This window comes from Loxodonta africana, chromosome 19 (assembly GCF_030014295.1).
Source record: "Loxodonta africana isolate mLoxAfr1 chromosome 19, mLoxAfr1.hap2, whole genome shotgun sequence".
NCBI lineage: Eukaryota > Metazoa > Chordata > Mammalia > Proboscidea > Elephantidae > Loxodonta > Loxodonta africana.
The window spans coordinates 34999404-35026297 of record NC_087360.1 but is presented as its reverse complement, the minus strand read 5'-3'; the positions used below and the strand labels follow the sequence as shown (position 1 = coordinate 35026297).

General features: G+C 39.4%; 1 protein-coding gene across 8 annotated transcripts in view; it reads left to right on the top strand.

The window, feature by feature from the left end:
- LOC100677032 (zinc finger protein 596) overlaps nt 1–25819 on the top strand; it is a 55576-nt gene extending 29757 nt beyond the window's left edge. For 2 of the 8 annotated variants that reach the window (XM_064272585.1, XM_064272586.1), the window contains exons 2-6: nt 11844–11929; nt 12735–12861; nt 13484–13660; nt 17410–17480; nt 17943–25819. In XM_064272585.1, coding sequence (XP_064128655.1) covers nt 11918–11929; nt 12735–12861; nt 13484–13660; nt 17410–17480; nt 17943–19088 — 1533 coding nt within the window. In that variant the 5' untranslated portion in view covers nt 11844–11917 and the 3' untranslated portion in view covers nt 19089–25819. Of the gene's footprint in view, nt 1–1329; nt 11786–11843; nt 11930–12734; nt 12862–13483; nt 13661–17409; nt 17481–17942 lie in introns of those variants that run through there. The other 6 variants (XM_064272589.1, XM_064272588.1, XM_064272587.1 and 3 more) reach the window with 6 other exon arrangements.
- Nucleotides 25820–26894: the final 1075 nt, after the last annotated feature.

The following is a 26894-nucleotide window of genomic DNA, read 5'->3' as shown; positions in this document are numbered from 1 at the left end:
AATCCAACGTAACGGGGCTTGGTGATGACCAAAACTATGACAACCTGTGATGGACCCTGTGTGAGCCCAATATGTAACCTTGGTTAGATTTTACCTTTTGATTAGCATCCAGGTTAATAAGGTGTGTCCTTTGGATTAATAGTATTGATGAGGTTATCAACATCATAAAAAGAGAGTTCGTGACAGCGGTGCTTTTCCTAAGGAGAGGAAGAAGCTCTGTACCCTCAGTGTAGTGGCAGCATCCTCAATAAAGACTTGGCTTTCTTGGCTTTCCATCTGTTTGGGTTTTGGTGATTACTGCAGAGAATTAGATCTCCAGGACAGATAGACATCCCTTGTTTTATAAATGAATTTCTTTTTTTTTTTTTAATTTATTTATTGTACTTTAGGTGAAAGTTTCCAAATCCAGTCAGTTTCTCATACAAAAAGCCATACACACCCCGCCGTGCACTCCCAGCTGCTCTCCCCTTAATGAGACAGCACATTCCTCCTCTCTACCCTGTATTTGCCGTTTCCATTCAACCAGCTTCTATACCCCCTCTTCCTTCTCATCTCGCCACCAGAAAGGTGTCACCCGCATAGGCTCATGGGTCTACTTGAGCCGCAAAGTTCACTCCTCAGCAGCATCATTGCCTGTCTTATAGTCCAGGCCAATCCCTGTCTGTAGAGTTGGTCTCGGGAACGGTTCAAACCTTGGGCTATCAAAGGGTCTGGGGACCATGACCATCAGGGTCCCTCCAGCCTCAGTCAGACCATTAAGCCTGGTCTTTCTATGAAAATTTAGGATCAGCATCCCACTGTTCTCCTGCTCCATAAGGGATTCTCTGTTGTGTTCCCTGTCAGGGCAGTTGTAGCCTGGCACCATCTAGTTCTTTGGGTCTCAGGCTGATGTAGTCTCTGGTTTACGTCGACCTTTCTGTCTCTTGGGCTCATATTTACCTTGCGTCTTTGATGTTCTTCATTTTCCTTTCCTCCAGGCGGGTTGAGACCAATTTATACGTCTTAGATGGCCACTTGCTAGCGTTTAAGGCCCCAGACGCCACTCACCAAAGTGGGATGCAGAATGTTTTCTTAATAGATTTTATTATGCTACTTGACCTAGATGTCCCCTGAAACCATAGTCCCCAAACCACTGCCCCTGCTACTCTGGCCCTCAAAGCTTTTGGTTGTATTCAGGAAACTTCTTTGCTTTTGGTTTAGTCCAGTTCTACTGACTACCCTGTGTTATGTGTTGCCCTTCCTTTCACCTAAAGTTTTTGTCTACTGTCTAATTAGTAAATATCCCTCTCCCTCCCTCCCCACCCTCGTAACCATCAAAGAATGTTTTCTCCTGTGTTTAAACTTTATCTAGAGTTCTTATAATAGTGGTCTCATACAATATTTGTCCTTTTGCAGTTGACTAACTTCACTCAGCATAATGCCTTCCAGATTCCCCCATGTTATAAAATGTTTCACAGGTTCATTGTTCTTAATAATTGCGTAGTATTCCATTGTGTGGATATACCATAATTTATCCATTCATCCGTTGATGGGCACCTTGGTTACTTCCAACTTTTTGCTGTCGTAAACAGTGCTTTAGTAAACATGGATGTATATGTATCTGTTCCTCTGAGGGCTCTTATTTCTCTAGGATGTATTCCAAGGAGTGGGATTGCTGGATCGTATGGTAGTTCTATTTCTAGCCTTTTAAGGAAGCGCCAGATCTATTTCCAAAGTGGTTGTACCATTTTACATTCCCACCAGCAGTGTATAAGTGTTCCAAATCTCTCCACAGCCTCTCCAACATTTATTATTTTGTGTTTTTTGGAGTGAGATGAAATCTTATTGTAGTTTTGATCTGCATTTCTCTAATGGCTAATGATCGTGAACATTTCCTCATGTGTCTTTTTTGAATGTCTTCTTTAGCGAAGTGTCTGTTCATATCTTTTACTCATTTCTTAGTTGGGTTATTTGTCTTTTTGTAGTTGAGCTTTTACAGCATCATGTCGATTTTAGAGATCAGGTGCTGATCAGAAATGTCATAGCTAAAAACTTTTTCCCAATCTGTAGGTGGTCTTTTACTCTTTTGGTGAAGTCTTTGGATGAGCATAGGTGTTTGATTTTTAGGAGCTTCCAGTTATCTAGTTTTTCTTCTCCATTGTTAGTAATGTTTTGTATACTGTTTATGCCATGTATTAGGGCTCCTAACATTGTCCCTATGTTTTCTTCCATGATCTTTATCGTTTTAGATTTTATATTTAGGTCTTCGATCCATTTTGAGTTAGTTTTTGTGCATGGTGTGCGGTATGGGTCTTGTTTCATTTTTTTGCAGATGGCAATCCAGTTATGCCAGCACCATTTGTTGAACAGACTGTCTTTTCTCCATTTAAGAGACTTTAGGCCTTTGTCAAATATCAGCTGCTCATATTTGGATGGATTTATGTCTGGATTCTCAATTCTGTTCCATTGGACTATGTATCTGTTGTTGTACCAGCTGTTTTGCCTACTTGGCGGTATAAAATCAGGTAGAGCAAGACCTCCCACTTTGTTCTTCTTTTTCAGTAATGCTTTACTTACCTGGGGCCTCTTTCCCCTTCATATGAAGTTGGTAATTTGTTTCTCCATCTCATTAAAAAAGTCACTGGTATTTGGATTGGGATTGCATTGTATCGGTAGATCATTTTGGGTAGAACAGACATTTTTACAAGGTTGAGTTTTCCTATCCACGAGCAAGGTATGTTTTTCTACTTACGTAGGTCTCTCTTGGTTTTTTTGCAGTAGCGTCTTACAGTTTTCTTTGTATAGATCATTACATCTCTGGTTAGATTTATTCCTAAGTATTTTATCTTCTTAGGGGCTATTGTAAATGGTATTGATTTGGTGATTTCCTATTTGACGTTCTCTTTGTTGGCATATAGGAATCCAACTGATTTAAGTATGTTTATCTTATATCCTGATAACTCTGCGAAACTCTTCTATTAGTTTTAGTAGTTTTCTTGAGGATTCTTTAGGGTTCTTGTACACATGATCTGTGTATAAGATCATGTCATCTGCAAACATAGATACCTTTACTTCTTTGCCAATTTGGATGCCTTTTATTTCATTATCTAGCCTAATAGCTCTGGCTAGGACCTCCAGCACAATGTTGAATAAGAGCGGTAATAAACGGCATCCTTGTCTGGTTCCCGATCTCAAGGGGAATACTTCCAGTCTCTCTCCATTCAGGATGATGTTGGCTTTTGGCTTTGTATAAATGCCCTTTATTATGTTGAGCAATTTTCCTTCTGTTCCTATTTTGCTGAGAGTGTTTATCATGAGTGGGTGTTGGACTTTGTCAAATGCCTTTTCTGCCTCAATTGATAAGATCATGTGTTTGTCTTTTATTTATATGATGGATTACTTTGATTTTTTTCTAAAGTTGAACCATCCCTGCATACCTGGTATGAATCCCACTTGGTCACGGTGAATTATTTTTTTGATATGTTGTTGAATTCTATTGGCTAGAATTTTTTGAGGATTTTTGTGTCTAAGTTCACGAGGGATATTGGTCTGTAATTTTCTTTCTTTCTTTTTTGTCGTATCTTTACCTGGTTTTGGTAGCAGGGTTATGCTGGCTTCATAGAATGAGTTTGGGAGTATTCCATCCTTTTCTATGCTCCGAAATACTGTTGGTAATAGTGGTGTTAACTCTTCTTTGAAAGTTTGGTAGAATTCTCCAGTGAAGCCATTAGGGCCAGGGCTTTTCTTTGTTGGGAATTTTTTAATTACGTTTTCAATCTCTTCTTTTGTTACGGGTTTATTTAGCTGTCCTGTCTCTGTTTGTTTTAGTTTAGGTAGGTAACGTGTTTCTAGAAATTTGTCCATTTTCTCTAGGTTTTCAAATTTGTTAAGAGTACAGTTTTTCATTGTATTCTGTTATGATTCTTTTATTATGGTTTGGATCTGTTGTAATATCATCCATCTCATTTCTTATTCAGGTTATTTGCTTTGTCTCCTTTTTTTCTTTTGTCAGTGTGGCCAGTGGTTTATCAATTTTGTTAATCTTTTCAAAGAGCCAGCTTTTGGTCTTGTTAACTCTTTCAATTGTTTTTCTGGTCTCCATTTCATTTAATTCTGCTCTAATTTTTATTAGTTGCTTTCTTCTGGTGCCCGAGGGTTTCTTTTGTCGCTCTCTTTCTGTTTGTTCAAGTTGTAGTGATAATTCTTGGATTTTGTCCGTTCTTTTCATATGTGTGCATTTAATGATGTAAATTGAGCTCTGAGCACTACTTTCTCTGTGTCCCAAAAGTTCTGAGAGGAACTGTTTTCAATGTCATTGGATACAATGAATTTCTTTATTTCATCCTTACTTTGATCTATAATCCAGTAGTTTTTGAGCAAAGTGTTGTTCAGTTTCCATGTGTTTGATTTCTTTTCCCTGATTTTTCTGTTATTGACTTCTGGTTTTATGGTTTTATGGTCAGAGAAGATGTTTTGTAATATTTCGATGTTTTGGATTCTGTTAAGGCTTGCTTTATTGCCTAATATGTGGTCTATTCTAGAGAATGTTCCATGTGTGTTGGAAAAGAAAGTATACTTGGCTGCTCTTGGGTGGAGTGTTCTGTATATGTCTGTGAGGTCAAGTTGGTTGATTGTGATATTTAGCTCTTCCGTGTCTTCACTGAGCCTCTTTCTGTATGTTCTGTCCTTCACTGAAAGTGGTGTGTTGAAGTTTCCTACCATTATTGTGGAGCTGTCTACCTTGCTTTTCAGTGCTGTTAGAGTCTCTTTTATATATCTTGAAGCCCCCTCATTGGGTGCATAAATATTTAATATGGTGATATCCTCATGGTATATTGTCCTTTTTGGAAACCCTGACGGCATAGTGGTTAAGTGCTACAGCTGCTAACCAAAGGGTCGGCAGTTCGAATCCGCCAGGCACTCCTTGGAAACTCTATGGGGAAGTTCTGCTGTGTCCTATAGGGTCACTATGAGTTGGAATCGACTCGACGGCACTGGGTTTGGTTTGGTGGATTGGTATATTGTCCTTTTAATCATTATATAGTGTCCTTCCTTATCCTTTGTGGTAGATTTAAGTTTAAAGTATTGTCAGAAATCAGTATAACCATTCCTGCTCTTTTTTGATTGTTATTTGCTTGGTAAATTTTTTTCCATCCTTTGAGTTTTAGTTTGTGTCTTTAAGTCTAAGATGTGTCTCTTGTAGGCAGCATACAGACAGATGGTGGTTTTTTTAATCCATTTTGCAACTCTGTGTCTTTGTCAGTGCATTTTGTCCATTCATATTCAGCGTGATTATAGATAGGCATGAGTTTAGTGCTGTCATTTTGATGTCTTTTTTTGTGTGTTGTTGGCAGTTTCGTTTTTCCACTTATTTTTTGTGCAGAGCAATTTTTCTTTTTAAATTTGTGTGTTCCTCTTTTCCATTTTTGTTGATTTTGTTTTTGCTGAGTCTATGTTTTTCTTGTTTTTTATTTCAATGTGTAGCATTGTTAGTCTCATTTGTGGTTGCCTTAATATTTACCCCTATATTTCTAAGTTTAAACCTAACTTGTATCTCCTTTTGCCTTCATTTCCCCTTCATATGGAAGATCTGAGTACTGTATTTAAGAAAATATTTAAACCCTCTTTATTGATTTAATGTTGTCATCTTTTACATAATAACACCACTGGTTTCCTGTTTTGAGCGTTTTTCTGTCTTGATTATTTTTTTATTTTCCCTATCTGGGTTGATATCTGGTTGCTCCATCCTGAGTTCTCGTGTTGATGTCTGATAGTATTGATTTTCTAACCAGAGAATTCCCTCTAGTATTTCCTGTAGTTTTGGTTTGGTTTTTGCAAATTCCCTCAGTTTGTGTTTATCTGGAAATGTCCTAAATTTGCCTTCATATTTGAGAGACAGTTTTGCTGGATATATGATTCTTGACTGGCAGTTTTTCTCCTTCAGTGCTTTGTATATGTCATCCCATTGCCTTCTTACCTGCATGGTTTCTGCTGAGTACTCCAAGCACATACTTACTGATTCTCCTTTGTAGATAACTTTTTGCATTTCCCTGGCAGCTTTTAAAATTTTCTCTTTATCTTTGGTTTTGGCAAGTTTGATTATGTCTTGGTGACTTTCTTTTGGGATCTACATTCTGTGGGGTTCGATGAGCATCTTGGATAGACACCCTTTCATCTTTAACGATGTCAGGGATGTTTTCTGCCATCAAATCTTCAACAATTCTCTCTGTGTTTTCTGTTATCCCTCCCCGTTCTGGTACTCCAGTCACTCATAGGTTATTCTTCTTGATAGAGTCCCACATGATTCTTAGGGTTTCTTCACTTTTTTAAGTCTTTCATCTGATTTTTCTTTGACTATATTGTTGCCAAGTGTTTTTATCTTCTGTCTCGCTAATTCTGACTTCCATCTCCTCAGTTTTGTTACACTGACTTTCTACTGAATTGTCTAACTCTGAAATTTTATTGTTAATCTTCTGAACTTCTGATTGCTGTTTCTCTATAGATTCTTGCAGCCTATTAAATTTTTCATTATGTTCTTGAATAATCTTCTTAATATCCTCGACTGCTTTATTTGTATGCTCCTTGGCTTGTTCTGCGCTTTGCCTGATCACCTTCCTTATGTCTTAAAGAGTTCTGTATTTTAATCTTTTGTATTCTACATCTGGTAATTCCAGGAATACATCTTCATCTGGAAGAGTCTTTGTTTTGGGAGTTTGTTGAAGCAATTGTGGTCTGCTTGTTTATGTGATTTGATATTGACTTTTGTCTCTGAGCCATCTATACATTATTGTATTTGTTTGCTGTATCCCAGGTTCTTCCTTTTTGTTTTGACGTACCCAAATAGGCTACTAGAGTGAGCTAACTTGATTATTGGAGCCTTTGAAGCACTAGTGTCCTGTTACCAGATGGCTAGAGCTGTTACCAGGTATATGAGTCTAGGAGTCCATTCACTATTCTTGTATAGATTTAGTGCAGGTGTCCCGGTATTTGGTCACCTAGTGTGTGGTGCAGCCTCTCACCTACGATCCTAGAGGAGCAATGGTGACGTAAGCACAGGTTTCTGCTTGCAGCAGGGGGTCACACTCTGCGGAAGGCGGGGGGCTGACAACCATCCTCCGAATATCTGTAAAGAAGGCACGTCCCTGTTCTCTAGAGCACGCTCTGGTGGCTGGACTCTGCAGCTGTACCATAGGCACCCAGTGCTTTTAACTGTAAGAACTGGTAGGCACCACTTATCCTTGGAGCCCATCGCAGGTGGCTAGGTGGCCTAGGTGGAGCCTCTAGTCCTCAGGCCGCTGCTGTGGGTAGGTGAGGGCCCTGTTTAATAGGAAGACTGGTATCAAATGTCAAAAACCTGCCTCTGCACCACACAGCCGAAACAGTTACAGTAAGACCTCAAACAGATTTGCCATTGCACTGTAACAGCCAGATCCTGTCTGCTGTAACAGGACCACCTAGATCTATGCAGGAGTGAAGACAAAGTCTGTGGACCACTTGTGCCTGGATTGGAGCTGCTTCTGCTCTGAGTTTCCAGATTAAGGGAGTCGGCAGAGTATTTTTCCCCTATTAATTTGTTCCTTCTTCAAGGCCAGGGAAATGGCTCAGGGAGCACAGCAGGACCTATCTCAGGCCCAGGGAAATCCACTGTTAATGAAGCTGGCTAGGGCAGATGGAGGAAGGATCAAGTAGATAGGAGAGAATTCTTTCAAAAGGAGAAGCTATTAGATCTGTGCAGTAAATTAGACAAAATCACTTATCTCAGATTCCAGAGGCTTGTGTAGATTGTGAGCACTGGCTCCGCGGTCTTGCCAGCAGGTGGGGCTGCAGTACCTCACTTGCCTTCTTTCACTGAAGCGTCCACGCCATAAAGGCCACTGCCAGCCCCATTGCAGTCACACCAGGGAGTCAGGGGTTGCGCCACTTTGCTTGCCTTCTTTCACTGAAGCAGCTGCATCCTAAACCCACCGTTAGGCACGCCGCAGTCACACGAGCTGGCCAAGGGTGTGCCACTTTGCTTGACTTCTTTCACTGAAGAAGCTGTGTCCTGGAACACTACTGCCAGCCTCACTGCAGGGGAATACGGGCTGAGACCCTGCCACCAACCCTGCAGCTGTTCACTGCTTCTGCACTGTCTCTCCCTCCCCATGTCACTCAGTCGGATTTCTTAACTTTCCCTTTGATGCTCAGGGTTCATAGCTTGTTATATATATAATCGATTCACTTGGTTTTTTGGGCCTTTGTTGTAAGAGGGACCACCAGAAGCATCTGACTACTCCACCATCTTCTCTTAGTTATTGTAAATGAATTTTTAATTGGGAAATAGTTGTTTAATCTGACCGTAGACATCTGGGGACAGGCTCTCTGAGGACACATTAGGTAATTCTGAACGTGGAATTTCTCTGAAACTAAAATGCTTAAGTTGTGATCAAAAGGAAACTTGTCTCAGCACTCAGAGGTTGATTTTTCTGTGAAAATGACCAGTGTTGGAGACAGAGTATAAATAAATAAGCAAATCAACGTTTGGTTTCTTGTTGGATGCGTTAACCAAGATTGGAGAGTAGAATAGTGATTTTTGATGTTTTTTGGATGGGAGAGAGAATGTCCTGCAATGTATTTCATTGTAGGTGCTTTGATGGATTAAACTGTGTCACCCAAAAGTATATGTTGGAATCATAACCCCTATACCTGTGGGTGTAATCCCATTTAGGAATAGTGTTTTCTTTTTTATGTTACTGAGGCAACATCAGTGTAGGGTGTGCCTTAAATTTTAGTGAGTTTTGAGACATAAGAAAAGTGTATTAGGGTCAGCAAGCAAGTATAAACGGGGGAAAAATAGATGCCACATAGAGATCTCCAAGGAACTGAGGAACAGAAACTTAGAGACAAAGATTTCCCCCCAGAGCAGACAGACAGAGCCTTCCCACAGAGCTAGTGCTCTAATTCAGACTTCTAGCTTCCTAATTGGTGACGAAATAAGTTTCTGTTCTTTAATACCATCCACTTGTGGTATTTTAGTTGCAGCGGCTCTACCTAAGACAGCTACATGTAGGTTTGAAAGTAGAGATTATAGCTCAGAAATGCAATCCTGACACAAGTTTTACCACTTTCAATTTAGAGATAGCAGTGGAAGAATTTGAAGCCATCAAATAAATGTGTGAGAGTACCAAGGGAGTTATAGAAAGAGAGAAGAGGGGCTAGGAGTGAATTTTGAGGCATTTCAGCCATTTTGTTTGAAGAATTCTTTGCAGAGGATGTGGGGAAAGAATGACTAGAGTAGTTTGGAGACAGGAGAATGAGCTATCAGAAGAAGCTAGGGAAATATATTTCCCAAAAGAAGGTCATGGTTCAATTCTGTTTCCAAGTGAAAGCCTGACACACAGCGATTTACTTATGAAGACATCATTGGCAATGTTAAAAAGATGTATTTATGAGGAAATCATTGGTGATCTTTGTAAATCAGAGTGAGAGAGGGATATGAAGGAATGGTAACTGCACTTTCAGTTTGATTGTGAAGGAAGGACAGGAGAGCAGGAAGTGTTTGTTTCAAGATGGAAGAGACAAAATGAGTTTCAGTATTGAAGAGGCAGGCTCTTGAAAGGGAGGTGCTGATAAAGGAGGTTTAATGTCTAATCACTAATTTCCTGACGAAATAGAAGAGAAAGGGGCTCAGTTGTATACATTGGACTGAAATAGGTGTAGAAATGACTTCAGTTTAATAATAGAAATGGAGTAACCTATGGGTGTAAATGCAGGAATATTTGTAGGTGCTATGTGATTCATTAAAGTAATTTGTGAAGTTATGTCATTCATCTGCTTAGTTGGGAGGTAACCCCATCTATTGAAGGCAATGAAAAAGGTGGACTGAGTGAGATTCAAAAGGCATGGAGAAGATTTGAAATATTTATGGAGCATGGAAAGTGTTTTAATTAACAAGACGTGGTAGAATCATTAGTTATGTTTGAAGGACACTAGGAGTGATGATTCTGTGTTTAGATCAGGAACAGTTCCTGCTCATGATCTGTACCAGATGTAGTCATGGAAGATGAAGGTACTCGATATCACTTTCCATTGGCTTCTTGATCAACAGATGTCATAAATAGAAGCAGGAACATAAGATACGTTGATCTTGGTAAGTATGCTTACATGAGTAATGTGAATTAAATTGGGCAATAAAAATGAAGATGGAGACAGATATTTGGAAAGTGTAGTCAGTGCACTGGAGTTTGCCACGGGGCTGGAGAAACTAGGCACTGGGTGTAATTTTGTGAAAAACAAGGAGAGTTGGTTTTTCTTAACAGGCTGTGGCCTTGGACTATTAATGCGAGATGTGACTTTCTGGGGAAGACCTATGTGTGGTGTGTAAACGTCAAAGAGTTTGAGCTTGGGAGGCCGGCAGACCAAATTCAAATTCTAGCAGTATCATTTTCTAGCAATGTAATTTTGTCATATTACTAGTTTTCTGGATCTCTGTTAAATTAAAAACTTATTAAATTGTTAAATAAATCATAACCAACAGGTTATTGTGCGAATTAAATAAGCAAATCTGTGTAACTCTCCAGGCCTAGAGTCACAGTTAAAAATACAAAATTTTTTTTTTTCTGGGCCTGAGGTAAAAATGAGTGAGCTAATTCTACTCCTTTTTATGACACACTTTTATCTTTTGTCTGTGAAATACATTTAATTATTATTGATGCTTTTAAGGGACAATTTATATTTTTTAAATACTTTCACATACGTCTTGTATATTTGTACATATATAATGAAGTGCAGTGATTAATATAGTAGAGAACTTCTGCTACAACTTATTAAAATATCAGATGGAGAAACTTGATTTTACCTAAACTTCATTTCATATTTTCTGAGCCTTATTAACCCTATTGGAGCCCTGGTGGTACAGTGGTTAAGAACTATTGCCCTATAGGAATTGTGGAACATGACAGTAATATTATGGCCCATGTACTCATGCTATTCGTGATGCAGATTTTAAGAGCTAGATAAGCAATGGCATTCCTCCCTCCAAACGGAATGTCATTGAGTTGATCAACCTTATCATAAAATAGATTCTTAAGTTGTTTGGTTTATATCCAGATTCACTGGGGACAGATCTAAAAAGTCAGGGTTAAGGAAGTGTTCTAGAAACCCCATGTGGTGGAGCCAAAATGATTTGGGGCAAGTATATACAAAGAGGTAGGGACAGAGAAGAGGAAGTTGATGTGAAGCTAGGTAGGGCTGAGCTGGATGTTGAAGAACTGCTAGTGCGTACACAGAGAAGTATTAAATCTGAGAAATACCACAGTGTTTATCTGGAGGTGAAGACCAAAATCCACACGTGACATAAGTCATGGATTTCTATATTTTGGAATAAGGGAGTAAATTGAAAACCTCTGAACACCATGAGACAATTAACTTAAAAAACTGAGTGAGTTTCATGTTTTTATATATGAGATCTGTATTAGCATCTTCTTTGTTAGCCATGGAAACCTGGCTGGCGTAGTGGTTAAGTGCTACAGTTGCTAACCAAAAGGTCGGCAGTTCAAATTCACTAGGTGCTCTTGGAAACTCTATGGGGCGGTTCTACCCCATCCTGTAGGATCGCTATGAGTCGGAGTTGACTCAATGGCAGCGGGTTTGGTTTTTGTGTGTGTGTGTGTGTGTGTGTGTGTGTTATTAGCCATGATGACCGTAGCCTTCTTCCTTTCGACCCTGGGAGAGGAGTGTCCTCCCCTTATTTCTTTAGAGCGTGCTACAAGTTTCTGTTTTTTGGACTGGGGTTACTACCAGGTGAAGGACTGTGGCTTCATAAAAGGTGAGTCTGGGAGTTGTGGGCAAGACTGGAGTCTCAAGGCTTCATTCTCCATCCTCAGCTTTGCCTGCTTTAGTGCTTGGACTGTCTGAGTGAAAACCCAGAGGAACACAGGTGGTGGCTGAGCTATTGACAATGCAGCCACTGGTGAGTAGGGAATCCCTCTTTTTACTGAAATTCCACTTTTTTTTGCCAGCAGATGGGCCAATTTCTCCTCTTGGCTTGACTCTTCTAAATGTACTCATGGGTCTTCACTCTTAAGTCTCAGTGGCCCCTGGCTTCTGGTTCTGAACCATCTGTTCTTATAATGAACACCTGAGTTATATAGAGTTGAGAGACGGAGCACTTACTTATCCCAAGTTCTGTGTGGAACTTGTGCCATTCTGCAGAATGCTGAGCATTGCTTCAAGATTGTCTGTCATTTAACGAGTAATAGGCCTAGGACATGTATTTCACAAGTGTGTGGGTGGGTTATGCTACATAGGAAGCTCTTTACACACTAACACATAGAATCTTTAACAACTTCTACTAGGCAGTTAAACCGTTTCATAAATGAGGAAACTGAAGTCCTTTAAGGGAATAATTAACCATAGACATGTTATGAATTTTCAAGTACAGATTCTGTAATCTCCACTTTCAAGTACAGATTCTGTAATCTCCAGTCTGGATGTCATAATTATTCATTTATTGGGAAATTTCCAGGCTTTCGCTCACTGTACATCATATAATATTCTTAATAATGAAGTTTTATGGATTCAGAGTATTTATGTCTCTGTTAGTGTATCTGAAAGGCAGGTGGTAGACCAGCAGTGAGAATAATCTGACTAGAACTCCAAGTTTTTTGAGCTTTCTACACACACAGCTCCTGCTTCAGTGCTGTCATCTTGACTGCCCTACTTGTGGTCATTGGAAGAGAGGGCCCTGTCTGATCCTGAATGTCTATGATTTTCAGGAGTCAGTGACCTTCAAAGATATAGCTTTGGAATTCACCCAGGAAGAGTGGTCCCTTCTGGACACAACCCAGAGAAAGCTGTTCAAAGATGTGATGTTGGAGAACATCAATCACCTGGTCTTCGTAGGTAAGTGTGTCAAAAACTATTTATCTGTCTATGTATATATTCGACAAGTATCTAGAACAGCCTTCCCATATCCCTCTCAATTTCTGCCCTGATTCATTCTTAGCACTTGTAACTACCTGAAAAACGTTTCTTTTTTTTTAACTTATATCTGATTTGCCACCCCATAAAATGTAATCTTACCACAATTTCACGTGATTCTTGCTAATCAAATTCCAACACTCAGGAAAGTTCTAACAACTCAATGATTATGTTTTGAATAGGTAAATAAATGGATTAAGTATTTTTTAAATAATTATTCTGCCCTAGGGACTATGCTCACACTGCAGACCACAGTAGTAAAAATAACATACTCGATTCCACATAGAACCTAGATTGTTCTGGTAAAATTTATGTTATTGGATTTGTTTTTAAAATTATAACTAGCCAGTCTGAAAACATTTCTCCTTGTTTGAAAAGACTAAAAATTTTAAGCCTGTCTTGGGCGTGGGTATCAAAAAACCAGAAGTCCTTAATTTGGACACAAAGTCTAGAATTATGCCTTTTCTGGGGAAAGATATCAGTGTTTCGTGTTCTAGGTACTATTCTCTGAGTTGAGCTTCAATGGTTACCTTCTTTTTCCTAGATATAAACTTCCTGGACTTGTTGATCATACACTTTTATCAATATAGGCCTCAAAATCCATGTGTCCTTTCACCACAAACAGGAAATCATCTTTGCGAATCAAACGTGATTTCCCAACTGGAGCAAGGAGAGGAACTGTGGAGGGAAGGAGTAGGGTTTCTCCAAGATGAGCGTCTAGGTAAGCTCCAGGCACCTGTGTTTCATTATGAGGAGTAATGTGTTCAGTGAGTAAGTAAAAAAACTCATTGCCATCAAGTCAATTCTAACTCATAGCAACCCTCTAGGACAGAATACAGCTGCCCCGTAGGGTTTCCAAGGCTGTAATTTTTATGGAAGCAGACTGCAACTTCTGTCTCCTGCAGAGAGCAACTGGTGGGTTTGAACCACCAACATTTCAGCTAGCAGCTGAACACTTAACCACTGCACTACCAGGGCTCCTTCAGTGAGTGAGGAGGTGCTTGGAAATGTCAACTACAGGTTTATTTAAGTGCGTGATATTTTATACAATGTAGGTGGGAACTTTGAGGCAACGTTTCTGATGGTGTCATTATTTCTTGCACTAATAATTATTCGTGTCCTTCTGTTACTGTTTTTGGCTGTGTAGGAAGAAATATTCTGTAGTTATTGGAATTAAATTTTCACATAATGACTCTTTCTGATCCTACTCCTTGGAGATTACCCTTGGTATGCCTCCCATGTTCATTTTATTTTTGTCATATTGCAATCCCAAAATCTTTATTCATTGTCCATGTCCTGTAACATATTTCTGCTGCTAGAATATTCCTTAATTTGACATTCTTTTCCCATCTAGATATCAGTATTTAAAATATACTCACACAGGCATTGATGCTTTTCTTTTTTTAATTATTTTTTATTTTGGGGGGGTGTAGGTGAAAGTTTACAGTGCAAGTTAATCTCTCATACAAAAATTTATACACGTATCGTTATGTGACACTAGTTGCAATTCCTATAATGTGGCAGCACACTCACCCTTTCCACCTTGAGTTTCTTGTGTCCGTCCAACGAGCTCCTGTCCCTGCCTTCTCATCCTGCCTCTGGACAGGAGCTGCCCGTTTAGTCTCATGTATCTGCTTGAACTAAGAAACACACTCTTCATGAGTATTATTTTATGTTTTATAGTCCAGTCTAATCTTTGTCTGAAGAGTGGGCTTCAGGAATGGTTTTAGTTCTGGGTTAACAGAGCATCCGGGGCCATACCTTTGAGGGTTCTTCCAGTCTCAGTCCGACCATTAAATCTGGTCTTTTTACATGAATTTGAGTTTTGCTCCTCACTTTTCTCCTGCTCTGTCAGGGACTCTCTGTTGTGTTTCCTGTCAGGGTGCTCATTGGTGGTAGCTGATGGAGTTCTCTGGTTTACTTGGCCCTTTGGTCTCTTGGGCCAGTACTTTCCTATTGTCTTTAGTGTTCTTCATTCTCCTTTGCTCCAAGTGGGTTGCGACCAATTGATGCATCTTAGATGGCTGCTTGCAAGCTTTTAAGACCCCAGGACAGAATAGAGAATGTGCAAAGTGGGATGCAGAACATTTTCTTAGTAAACTTTGTTAATGCCAGTTGACCTAGATGTTTCCTGAAACCATGGTCCCCAGACCCCAGTCCCAACTAGTCTTTCCCTCAAAGTGTTTGGTTGTGTTTGGGAAACTTCTTAGCTTTTGATTCAGTCCAGTTGTGCAGACTTCCCCTATATTGTGTGTTGTCTTTCCCTTCACGTAAGATGATTCTTGTCAACAGTTAGTGAATTCCTGTCGCCCTCCTTCTCCACCCTCCTGTCAAAGAATGTTTCCTTCTGTGTTTAAATCTTTTCTTGAGTTCTTTATAATAGTGGTCTGATACAATATTTGTTCTGTTGTAACTGACTGATTTCACTCAGCATAGTGCCGTCCAGATTCATCTATGTTGTGAGATGTTTCGTGGATTCATGATTGTTCTTTGTCATTTCATAGTATTCCATTGTGTGTGTGTACCATAGTTTGTTTATCCATTCGTCCGTTGATGGGCACATAGGTTATTTCCATCTTTTTGGTATTGTGAACAATGCTGCGGTGAACATGGGTGTGCATGTATCTATTCATGTGATGGCTCTTATTTCTCTATGATATATTCCAAGGAGTGGGATTGCTGAATTGTATGGTATTTGTATTTCTAGCTTTTTAAGGAAGGGCCAAATCGATTTCCAAAGTGGCTGTACCATTTTACATTCCCACCAGCAGTGTATAAGTATACCATTCTCTTCACAACCTCTCCAACATTTATTATTTTGTGTTTTTTGGATTAGTATCAGCCTTGTTGGGATGAGATTGTATCTTATTGTAGTTTTGATTTGCATTTCTCTAATGGCTAATGATCATGAGCATTTCCTCATGTGTCTGTTAGCCACCTGAATGTCTTCTTTGATGAGGTGCCTGTTCATATTCTTTGTCTGTGTTTTAGTTGGGTTATTTGTCTTTTGTCGTTGAAGTGTCGCAGCATCTTGTATATTTTTGAGCTTAGACCCTTATCAGATATGTCATAGCCAGAATTTTTTCCCAGTCTGTAGGTTCTCTTTTTACTCTTTTGGTGAAGTCTTTGAATGAGCATAAGTGTTTGATTTTTAGGAGCTCCCAGTTATCTAATTTCTCTTCTGGTGTTTGTGCATTGTTAGTTACGGTTTGTGTTCTGTTTATGGCATGTGTTAGGACTCCTAGCATTGTCCCTATTTTTTCTTCCATGATCTTTATCATTTTAGATTTTATATTTAGGTCTTTGTGTATGGTGTGAGGTATGGGTCTTGTTTCATATTTTTGCAGATGATTATCCAGTTATGCCAACACCATTTGTTAAACATACTGCCTTTTCCCCATTTAAAGGACCTTGGGCCTTTGTCAAATATCAGCTCCTCATAGGTGGATGAACTTTACATCTGAATTCTCTATTCTGTTCTATTTGTCTAAGTATCTGTTGTTCAGTCAGTACCAGGCTGTTTTGACTACTGTGGCAGTATAATAGTTTCTAAAATCAGAAGAAAGTTGCGGCCTCCAACTTTCTTCTTCAGTAATGCTTTACTTATCTGGGGCCTCTTCCCTCTGCATATGAAGTTGGTGATTTGTTTCTCCATCTAGTTAAAAAATGCTTTTGGAGTTTGGATCAGGATTGCATTGTATCTGTAGATTGCTTTGGGTAGAATTAACATTTTCACAATGTTGAGTCTCCCTATCCATGAGCATGATATGTTTTTCCACTTACCTAGGTCTCTTGGTTTTTTGCAGCAGTGTTTTGTAGTTTTCTTTGTATAAGTCTTTTACGTCTCTGGATAAATTTATTCTTAAGTACTTTATCTTCTTGGGGGCTATTGTAAATGTTATTGATTTGGCGATTTCCCTTTCCAACTTCTCTTTTTTGGTGTAGAGGAAACCCACTGATTTTTGTATGTTTATCTTGTATCTTGATACTTTGCGGAAGTCTTCTGTTAGTTTCAGTAATTGTCTTGTAGATTCTTTGGGGTTTTCTGTGTAGAAGATATGTCATCTGCAGAGAAACTTTTACTTCTTCCTTAGCAATTTGGATGCCATTTAGTTCTTTTTCTTGCATTATTGCTCTAGCTAGAACTTCCAGCATATAATTTTGAATAAAAGTGGTGAAAAAGGGCGTCCTTGTCTAGTTCCTATTCTTGGGGAATGGTTTCAGATGTATTGATGCTTTTCAGTATTTTTATTCCTGTAATGGAAACCCTGGTGGCATAGTGGTTAAGTGCTGTGGCCGCTAACCAAAAGGTCAGCAGTTCAGATCCACCAGGCGCTCCTTGGAAACTCTATGGGTCAGTTCTACTCTGTCCTGTAGGGTTGCTATGAGTCGGAATCGACAGCAACAGTTTGGTATTTTGGTTTTTGGAATGACATTCTAACAAATTATTCTTTTTTTCAATTATTTCAGTCAGGGAAAGTGGACATAAAAAACAAGAAATGATATCCCGCAGGAAGAACACATCCACCATCATGGTAATGGTGAGCTTCTCATATGTGAATGCTGGCCATCCAAATAGAGACCTGGGGATGGAATAAGTTAGGAATTCAGCACAATTGCCTTATTGTAATTAAAGTTTGGGTAAAGTGCTGTCCTTGCAGTAAGGTTTGGTTTATTTGAATTTAGGGAAGAGACGAGCCTGTGCTCAAAACTATAACCTAAGGTCTTATAAAAGGACAATTGCATAGCGTGTCTCATATATATAGTCTTTGAAACAATGAATTCTTCAAAATTAATCAGGCAGTCCTGCGGTTAGGATGCTGTAAAAAGAGTCAATCTCTGTGCACTCAGAAGAGTAACACACCACACATATGTAATAAACGTTGGGAAGATTGTAACTTGAGTCCTTTAATGAATAATTATTCTAGAATTTATACATCGAGAAATGTATGAATAAATATATGTGAATAAATGTTTAACAATCCTTCATGTTCTTCCCAAAGCAGAGATCTCTCACTGAAGAGAATCCCTTTGAATGTAATTTTTTGGGAGAAGATTTTACCAACAATGTCACATTGACTCAACATTTGTTAACTTACACGGAAAAGAAACATGATGTCACCAAAGAATTCGGAAAATCCCTTAGTAACAAGTCATTCTTTAATCAACATAAGCAAATTCATACTAGAAGTAAACCATATGACTGTCATCTATGTGGCAAAGCCTTCATTCAAAGCTCTGACCTTATACAACACATTAGAACTCACACAGGAGAGAAACCATATGATTGCCATATGTGTGGGAAAACCTTCAGTACAAGATCTAACCTTAAAAAACATGAGAGAATTCACACTGGAGAGAAACCGTATGTTTGTCAACTCTGTGGGAAAGCCTTTAGTCAATGTTATGAACTTAGAAGTCATGAGAAAACACACACTGGAGAGAAACCATATGAATGCAGTGTATGTGGGAAAGCCTTTATTCAAAAGTCTTGCCTTACCCAACACAATAGAACTCACACTGGGGAGAAACCATATGATTGTCATGTATGTGGAAAAACCTTCAGTACAAAATCTAATCTTAGAAAACATGAGAGAATTCACACTGGAGAGAAACCATATGTTTGTCAACTGTGTGGGAAAGCCTTTAGTCAGAGCTATGAACTTAAAAGTCATGAGAAAACACATACTGGGGAGAAACCATATGAATGCCATATATGTGGGAAAGTCTTTATTCAAAAGTCTTGCCTTACACAACACAATAGAACTCACACTGGGGAGAAACCATATGAATGTCATCTCTGTGGGAAAGCCTTCATGAACTGTTCTAACTTGAGACGACATGAGAGAAGCCACACTGGAGAGAAACCATATGGATGTCAACTATGTGGGAAAGCCTTTAGTCAGTGTTCTGAACTTAGAGATCATGAGAAAACTCATACTGGAGAGAAACCATTTCAGTGTAATGTCTGTGGGAAAACCTTCAGTAGAAGTTCTAACCTGAGACTTCATGAGAGAATTCATACTGGAGAGAAACCATATGAATGTCATGTATGTGGGAAAGCCTTCACTAGGAGCTCTAACATGAGACTACATGAGAATTCACATTTGAGAGAAACCATGTTTGTCAACTATGTAGAAAGTCTTTAGTCAATGTTCTGACCTTAGAAATCATGACAAAACACACAGGAGAAGAACATATGAATGCCATATATGTGGGAAAGTCTTTGTTCAAAAGTCTTGTCTTACACAACACAACAGAACTCACACTGGGGAGAAACCTTATGAATGTCATCCCTGTGGGAAAGCCTTTATGAATTGCTCTAACTGGAGACAACATGAGAGAAGTCACATGGAAGAGAAACCATATGGATATCAACTATTTGGAAAAGCCTTTAATCAGTGTTCTGAACTTAAAGATCCAGAGAAAACTTGGACTGAAGAGAAACCATTTCAATGTAATATATGTGAGAGAACCTTCAGTAGAAGTTCTAACCTGAGACTTCATGAGAGAATTCATACTGGAAAGAAACTATATGAATGCCATGTATGTGGGAATGCCTTCTCTGGGAGTTCTAATGTGAGGCTACATGAGAATTCACATTTGAGAGAAACCATGTTTGTCAGCTGTGTGGAAAGTCTTTAGTCAATGTTCTGACCTTAGAAATCATGAGCAAACACACAGGAGAGAAACCATATGAGTGCCATGTATGTGGGAAAACTTTCATTTATTGTTTTGATTTTAGACGTGCAAGCACTCATATATGTAATGATTGTGAAAGAGACTTCCTCCTTAGTTGTAACATTTAAACACTCCATAGGAATCACACATTGAAGAAGCACTATGTATGTAATTCACATAGAGTCTTAGTCATCCTTACTACTTCAATCTAAGCAGATCCATACTGGACAGAATCCATATGAATATCATATATGTGGCAAATGCTTTAGTGAGCGGTCTGACCTTATTTGACATAAGAAGACTCACAAGAGAAATTTAATAAATGTGCTAGTCTTAAGTCACAGTTCTTACTATTAAACCAGAACTCACAAGTGAGAAAAATTCTGTTGTATTCAACGTGGAAATATCTTCTTATATATATTGATCCTTTAAACAAAGTGAATAAACTCCACAGGAGATAAACTCGTCTGTAAATCACTGTACACTATTACTCAGCCATCCACCAGCCTTGGTGTGCATAGGAAAACTCAGTGTAGGAGTAATGGCTTTTTATGGATTGAGTTGTGTCCCTAAAAAAGATATGTTGAAGTCCTAATTTCTGTACCAGTGAATGTGATTTTGTTTGAAAATAGTTTTTCCTTTGTTATCAATTAATGAGATCATACCAGAGTAGGATGTCTCATGATTGCTTTTAAGTGGTGCCTTATAAAAGGGAAGAACAGACATGGAGAGCCTCAGCAGGGGAAGACAGGTGCCATGTGAAGATACATCTACAAGCCAAAGGACACCACTACAAAACACCAGAAGGTGGAGGAAACAAGGAAAGATCTTACAGCAGACAGAGAGAACATGGTTTTCTTAGTCATCTAGTGTTGCTATAACAGAATTACAACAAGTGGATGGTTACAAGTCCAAATTCAGGGCGTTGGCTCCAGGGGAAGGCTTTCTCGGTTGGCTCTGAAGGAACATCCTTGTCCTCAATCTTCTCAGGTGCAGGAACCCCATGTCCAAAGGACATGCCCTGCTCCTGGTGCTGCTTTCTTGGTGGAATGAGGTCCCCAACTCCCTGCTTGCTTCTCTTTCCTTTTGTCTCTTGAGAGATAAAAGGTGGTGCAGGCCACACCCCAGGGAAACTCCCTTTACCTTGGATCAGGGAGTTGACCTGAGTAAGGGCGGTGGTACAATCCAACCCTAATCCTGTCAACATAAAATTACAATCACAAAATGGAAGACAAACAGATAACATTGAGAATCATGGCCTAACCAAGTTGGTACATTTGGGGGGGGGGGAGCATAATTCAATCTATGACGTTCTGCCCTTTGCCCCCCCATCACATTCTTGTAACATACAAAACATATTCATCCCATCATAGCATAGCAAAAGTCTTAAGTCCAAGTCCAAAATTCAAAAAATCCTCTTCATCCGTGAAATCTAGAACACAAGTTATCTGCTTACAAAGGTGCGTGGCAGAAAAGGCACAAGCTAGAGATTTCCATTACAAATGGGAGAAACTGGAGTGGAAGAAGGCATAACAGGCACCAAGCAAGTTAGCAGAACACATTACATTAGCCCTCAAAGCTTTGAAAATAATCCTTAGTTCTCTGAGACAATTTACACAATAGCCCTTCCCTCCAGCCTGTAGGTATTGGCCACACTCCCCGGATTCTAAGTGGAGGCCCCTTGGCTCTGGGCCTCAGCTCCATCTTCCAGGCCCACTGGGACAGCAACTCTGCTCCCTCAGCTTTAGGTGCACCATTCTAGTCCATCCGAGTGGCAGCTCCACCCTTAGAAACACCAGAGGCCATGGCTCCACCTTTTGAAACCCCTGAAGTCATGGCCATACCTTTTGAGACTGAGGCAGCTCGGTTTCTTGTGTTCCTTGTCTCTTCAGCTTCTGTTTCCTGGTTTCTTGGCCTCTCAGCTCCTTGGGCCTCAAACCCGCATCTGCCCTGCTGGAGCAAGTGTTCCAAAGCTCTGCTGATAAGTACCCAGAGGCACCCCACTCCGCCAGGAAGCCTCCTGCACACAGGCACTCAGCTTTCTGACTCCATGGGTTAGCAAGCCTAGCTCCACCAGTAAGTACCTGGAGGCACCCCACTCTACCAGGAAGCCCCCTGCACACAGGCAGTCAGCGCCCTCCCTCTGTGGGTTGGCTCCAGCACTGTCTCCTGCTGGTCTACTGGTTCTGCTGCTGCTGGTTCTCTGCTGTTGCTGGTTCACTGCTGCTGCAGGTTCTCTGCTGCGCTGGTCCTCTGCCACTGTCTCAACTGTATCCATTCACAGTTTCAAAACTGCTTCCACATTTTAGATATCTGTTAAAGCAGCACCCCACTCCTGGTACCAAATTCTCTTTGTCATCTAGTGCTGCTGTAACAGAATTACCACAAGTGGATGGCTTTAACAAAGAGAAACTTATTTTTTCACTGTCTAGTAGGTTACAAGTCCAAATTCAGGGTGTTGGCTCCAGGGGAAGGCATTCTCGGTCAGCTCTGGAGAAAGGTCCTTGTCCTCAATCTTCCCATGGTCAAGGAGCTTCTCAGGCACAGGGACTTTATGTACAAAGGATACACTCTGCTCCTGGTGCTGCTTTCTTGGTGGTATGAGGTCCCCACCTCTCTGCTTCCCTTTTTATCTCTTGAGAGATAAAAGGTGGTACAGGCCACACCCCAGGGAAACTCCCTTTACCTTGGATCAGGGAGGTGACCTGAGTAAAGGTGGTGTTACAATCCCACCCTAATCCTCTTAATGTAAAATTACAATCACAAAATGGAGGACAACCACACAACACTGGGAATCATGGCCTAACCAAGTTGATACACTTCTATTCTTTAAAAGTCACCCACTTTGTGGTATTTTGTTACAGCTGCTCTAGGAAAGTAAGACACCACAAAAACGGGAAGATAGAAAAGTGTTTACTAGGACACAAAGTCTTTTAAGGAATACCAGATAATTCACGGTGGAGAAGTTTTTAATGAAAAAGCATGAGAAGTCATTTTATTGGTAGAGCAACTTTTTAGTTGAGTCAATTCTGAGTCACAGTGACCCCACAGGACACAGTAGAACTTCCATTCTCACATCAAGTAGAAATTCCAAAAATCAAAGTGGAAGAAAAAAAAAAATAAGTGAATTTCATATCAGAAGACTCAGACTGGAAAGAAAAATCTAAACCCTTGAGAACAAAATTTAGCAAAGGATTCAATTTTTGCAAAAGACCTTTTGAAAATATGTGGAACAACAACGTGAAGGATTGTGAAGTGATCTGGGCATATCAAATGTAGAATTTTGTAAGAAGTGCTGTGAAACGATATTATACTCAATAGATTAGTACTTGCATATGTGTAAACAGTAGAAGTTGGTGAAAAATCTATCGGTCAGGTTCCAGGTTTTTATCCCATTAAAAGACATAGATTTGGGCTAATCAAAATTTTGTTGTAAACTGAAGCATATAGAACACAAAATTGTGTTTCTTAACATTTTAGAGCTATATATGTACATGGTAAAGGAAAGCAAATGTTGATAAATAAAAACATACTTTATCAGGAAATTCTGATTGTACATAAATTCTACTTTTAAAAATCCATTTAATATTGCCTTCAAAGTTTAAAAAGGAGTTACAAAAATGTCTTTAACTTCTTAAAAACTCTGGATGATTATGGGTACATTGGTGAGAAAATTCCCCAGGATGAGGACATGGAAGAACAAGATGTGGGCAATGTCCCATTTTCAGAATGCCTTTTGCAGTAAAGCCTGCGAAAGCTGGAACCTGTGTAAGGCAGAAACCTTTCAGAGAAGGAAAACTCACTGGATGTTTATGAGGTATGGTTCTTAATAGCAATAGAAAAGTGGTAAGATTGCACCGTGTCAAAGATGGAAAACTGTCGAGACCTGGAAAAACAGGGCAGTCCTGTCGAGTTCCAGCTTTCACGGGTTTCACTTTATATTTATATTAATGTATCTAGCCACAAAGCACTGCCCCTCCTAGCAACACTGCTAGTCAAAACAGCAATTGCTTGCCAAAACAGAGAGGAGAAAGAACCCATGAGAATTGGACCTTGTTTATATTTCCCAGAAAATGGTGAGTTTCCAAACTACCAATCAGGAGTGACTGAATCCTTTCCATACACGTGCAGAAGTCTAGGAGGGAAAATTGTGGAGCTCATACCTTTGGCAAGATGACAAGAGAAGTCCTGTTACTTGTTATTCATTTGGAAGTGATTAATATCCCTGTTTCACACATGGGAAAACAGAATCTAGATGGTTATAACTAATTTAACATCTTTTTTCTGAGGGATTATGCAGTGCCCGCCTCCATTTCTAACTTTATTCTTGAGCTTTTGTTTGCAATATTTTATAATGATATATCTTCATGTTCATTAATTTTGCCTTCTGTTTGTAAAGTCTGTTAAACTTATCTATTAAGTTCACCCATGGACTATAGTTTGCCATAGTGCAATAGTACTTCTCCATCTATTAATACATTTCTTATAATTTCCTCTATTTTATGTAAAATACTTATAATTCTAAATTCCTTGTAAGTTCAACCTCAAGATATATGTGGCTCTGTTTGTTGTATCTCTTTTTTTCACTTTATTATTTGTAACATTTCTTGTTGTCTTACATCCCCATACATACCCATTGCCCTTGAGTCGATTACAACTCATAGCAACTCTATGGGACAGGGTAGAGCAGCTCCATAGGGTTTCCAGGGAGTGGCTGGTGAATTTGAAGTGCCAACCTTTTGGTTAGCAGCTGAGCTCTTAACCAGTGTGCCACCAGGGCTATTTTGTATATATTCTACTTTTTATCGTATGATAAGTAGCCATTTAACACATAGGAAGAGACTGAAACTGATCTTTTCCCCAGAGAGTTTGGATATTCTCTCTCTGGAAGATAGAGGGAAAGAATCATCACTTATTTTCAATCAAGAATTGAACTGTACTCTGGGTGGGTTGCAGTTTTGATTACAATGAGTCTAACCCTCATACCTTTAAGATCAATCTTCTGGATTTATTTCAGGCATCTTTCTACAGTTGGACATTTTCTCCAAAAAACCATGGGATTGCCAGAGATACTACACTGCCTTCCTTTTCTAGCTTTCAGGTGGCGGAAAGCAGCCATGTATTTAGGGATTCTGTAGATTTCAGTCTTTACACATTCAATCCACATGCTTGTTTTTATTCCCTGGTAGTGTCTGTCTGTTTCCCCAGACGAATGTCTGATGATCTGTCTTCTCCTAATAATGGTTATTTACTTTCTGGAATCTTAGTGCATGTATTTTCTCAGATATTTAAAACTACACTGTTTTTCTCTGATATGGAATGATTTTTCCTTTTAATTGCATATATTAAAGAAAATAACCCACAAAGGATGTTTTGACGATATTCTTTATTTTTCACGTAATAAACTTTTTCAGACCTAAGGGAGAATTTAAGGGACTTAATTTAATGGGAAAGATCTTTCTGCATTTACATTTGAATTATTTTCTTTCAGATAAACTTCAAAATTCTGGGAAAAATACATAACAAAACATTTGCCATTTTAACAACTCTGTGTACAATTTCATGACATTAATTCCCCGTGCCGTGTACCCATCACCACTATCCATTTCCAAAGTGTTTTTTTTTTTTAACACCTTTGTTTCAAATGGTTAATGCACTCGGTTGTTAACTGAAAGTTTGGAGATTCACATGCACCCAGAGGCTCCTTAGGAGAAAGGACTGGTGCTCTACTTCTGAAAAATCAGCCATTGAAAACCCTGTGGAATACAGGACTACTCTGACACAAATGAAATCACCATGAATCAGACCAACTTAAGAGCAACTGACAACTCGTAACAAACTCAGTGCTACTTAAGCAGTAACTCCCATGTTTGCCTTTATTCCCCTGGTTGCATTAACAAACTTTGTTCTCTATGTATTTGTCTTTTCTAGATAATTCATATAAAGGGGATCATACAATATGTCTTGTTTTGTATCAGATTTAACTCAGCATGATGTTTTCAGGGCTCATTGATGTGGTAGCGTTTATCAGAACACCCTTTCTCTTTATGGCTGAATAGTACTTCATTGTTTGAATGTACCACATTTTATCCATTTATCTGTTGATGGGCCTTTGGATTGTTTCCACCTTTTGGCTATTGTTAATATTGCTGCTGAGAACATTGGTGTATCAGTATTAAAACATACACTTTTAAATGAATATTTTCTAGTTGTCTTGCCTCTACTTCCTGACAATCCTATTTGAAATCAGAAGATCCAATATTCTGCTTGCACAAAATGTTAGCCTATTTCTCCTCAGTCCAGAAAGGCTACTTCTGTTTTTTGGGGGACTTTATATTCACATCTTACAAATTTTCAAATGCCACAGGAGAGAAATCACTGTAAATGTGGCACTCATCATTGTACTTTCCTTAGATATTGTACTCAAATCAAGTCCTGTCTATACTGGTTGCATTTCAATGCCTTAAAATAGTTGGTGATGGTTAAGGTTTTGTGTCAACTGGCTAGGCTATGATTCTCAGTGGTTTGGCAGACGCTGAACTGATTGCTCTCCCATAATGTAATAAATGTAATCACCTCCGTGATGAGATATGCAATGAGCAGCCAGTAGAAAAGGGAGTTTCATTGGGGGTGTGATCTGCCCCCAGTATATAAACAGATGTTCCAGCAAGGCTCCCTCTTGCTCTGGATCCTGCATTGATTCATCATCTGACCTCCAGTTCTTGGGATGTGAGTTAGAATCCTGCCGCCTGACTTGCCCATAAGGGTTCATCACCCTTGCAGCCATGTGAGTCGAGAAGCCTCCAGCCTGACAGCTGACATTGATTTTTGGGACTTGCCAGCCTCCACAACTTGAATTAAATCTCTGTATGTCATTGGTTTTGCTCCTCTAGAGAATCCAGCCTAAGACAGTTCTGACAATTTTATTCAGATCTTATTGTCACTTGGTGGACCTGTCCAATAAAAAACTACTGAGTCATGGTCTTAGTTGTCTAGTACTGCTATAACAGAAATACCACAAGTAGGTGGCTACAATAAGTTTGTTCTCTAATAGCCGAGTAGGCTAGAAGTGTGAACTCAGGGTGCCAGCTCCAGGGGAGGGTGTCTTAGTTACTGCTTCTATAACAAATACCACAAGTGGAAAGCTTTAACAAAGAGAAGTGTATTTTTTCACAGTAAAGTAGGCTAAAAGTCCAAATTCACAGCAACACCTCCAGGGGAAGGCTTTCTCTCTAGATCTCATCAATCTTCCCCTGGACTAGGAGCTTCTCCAC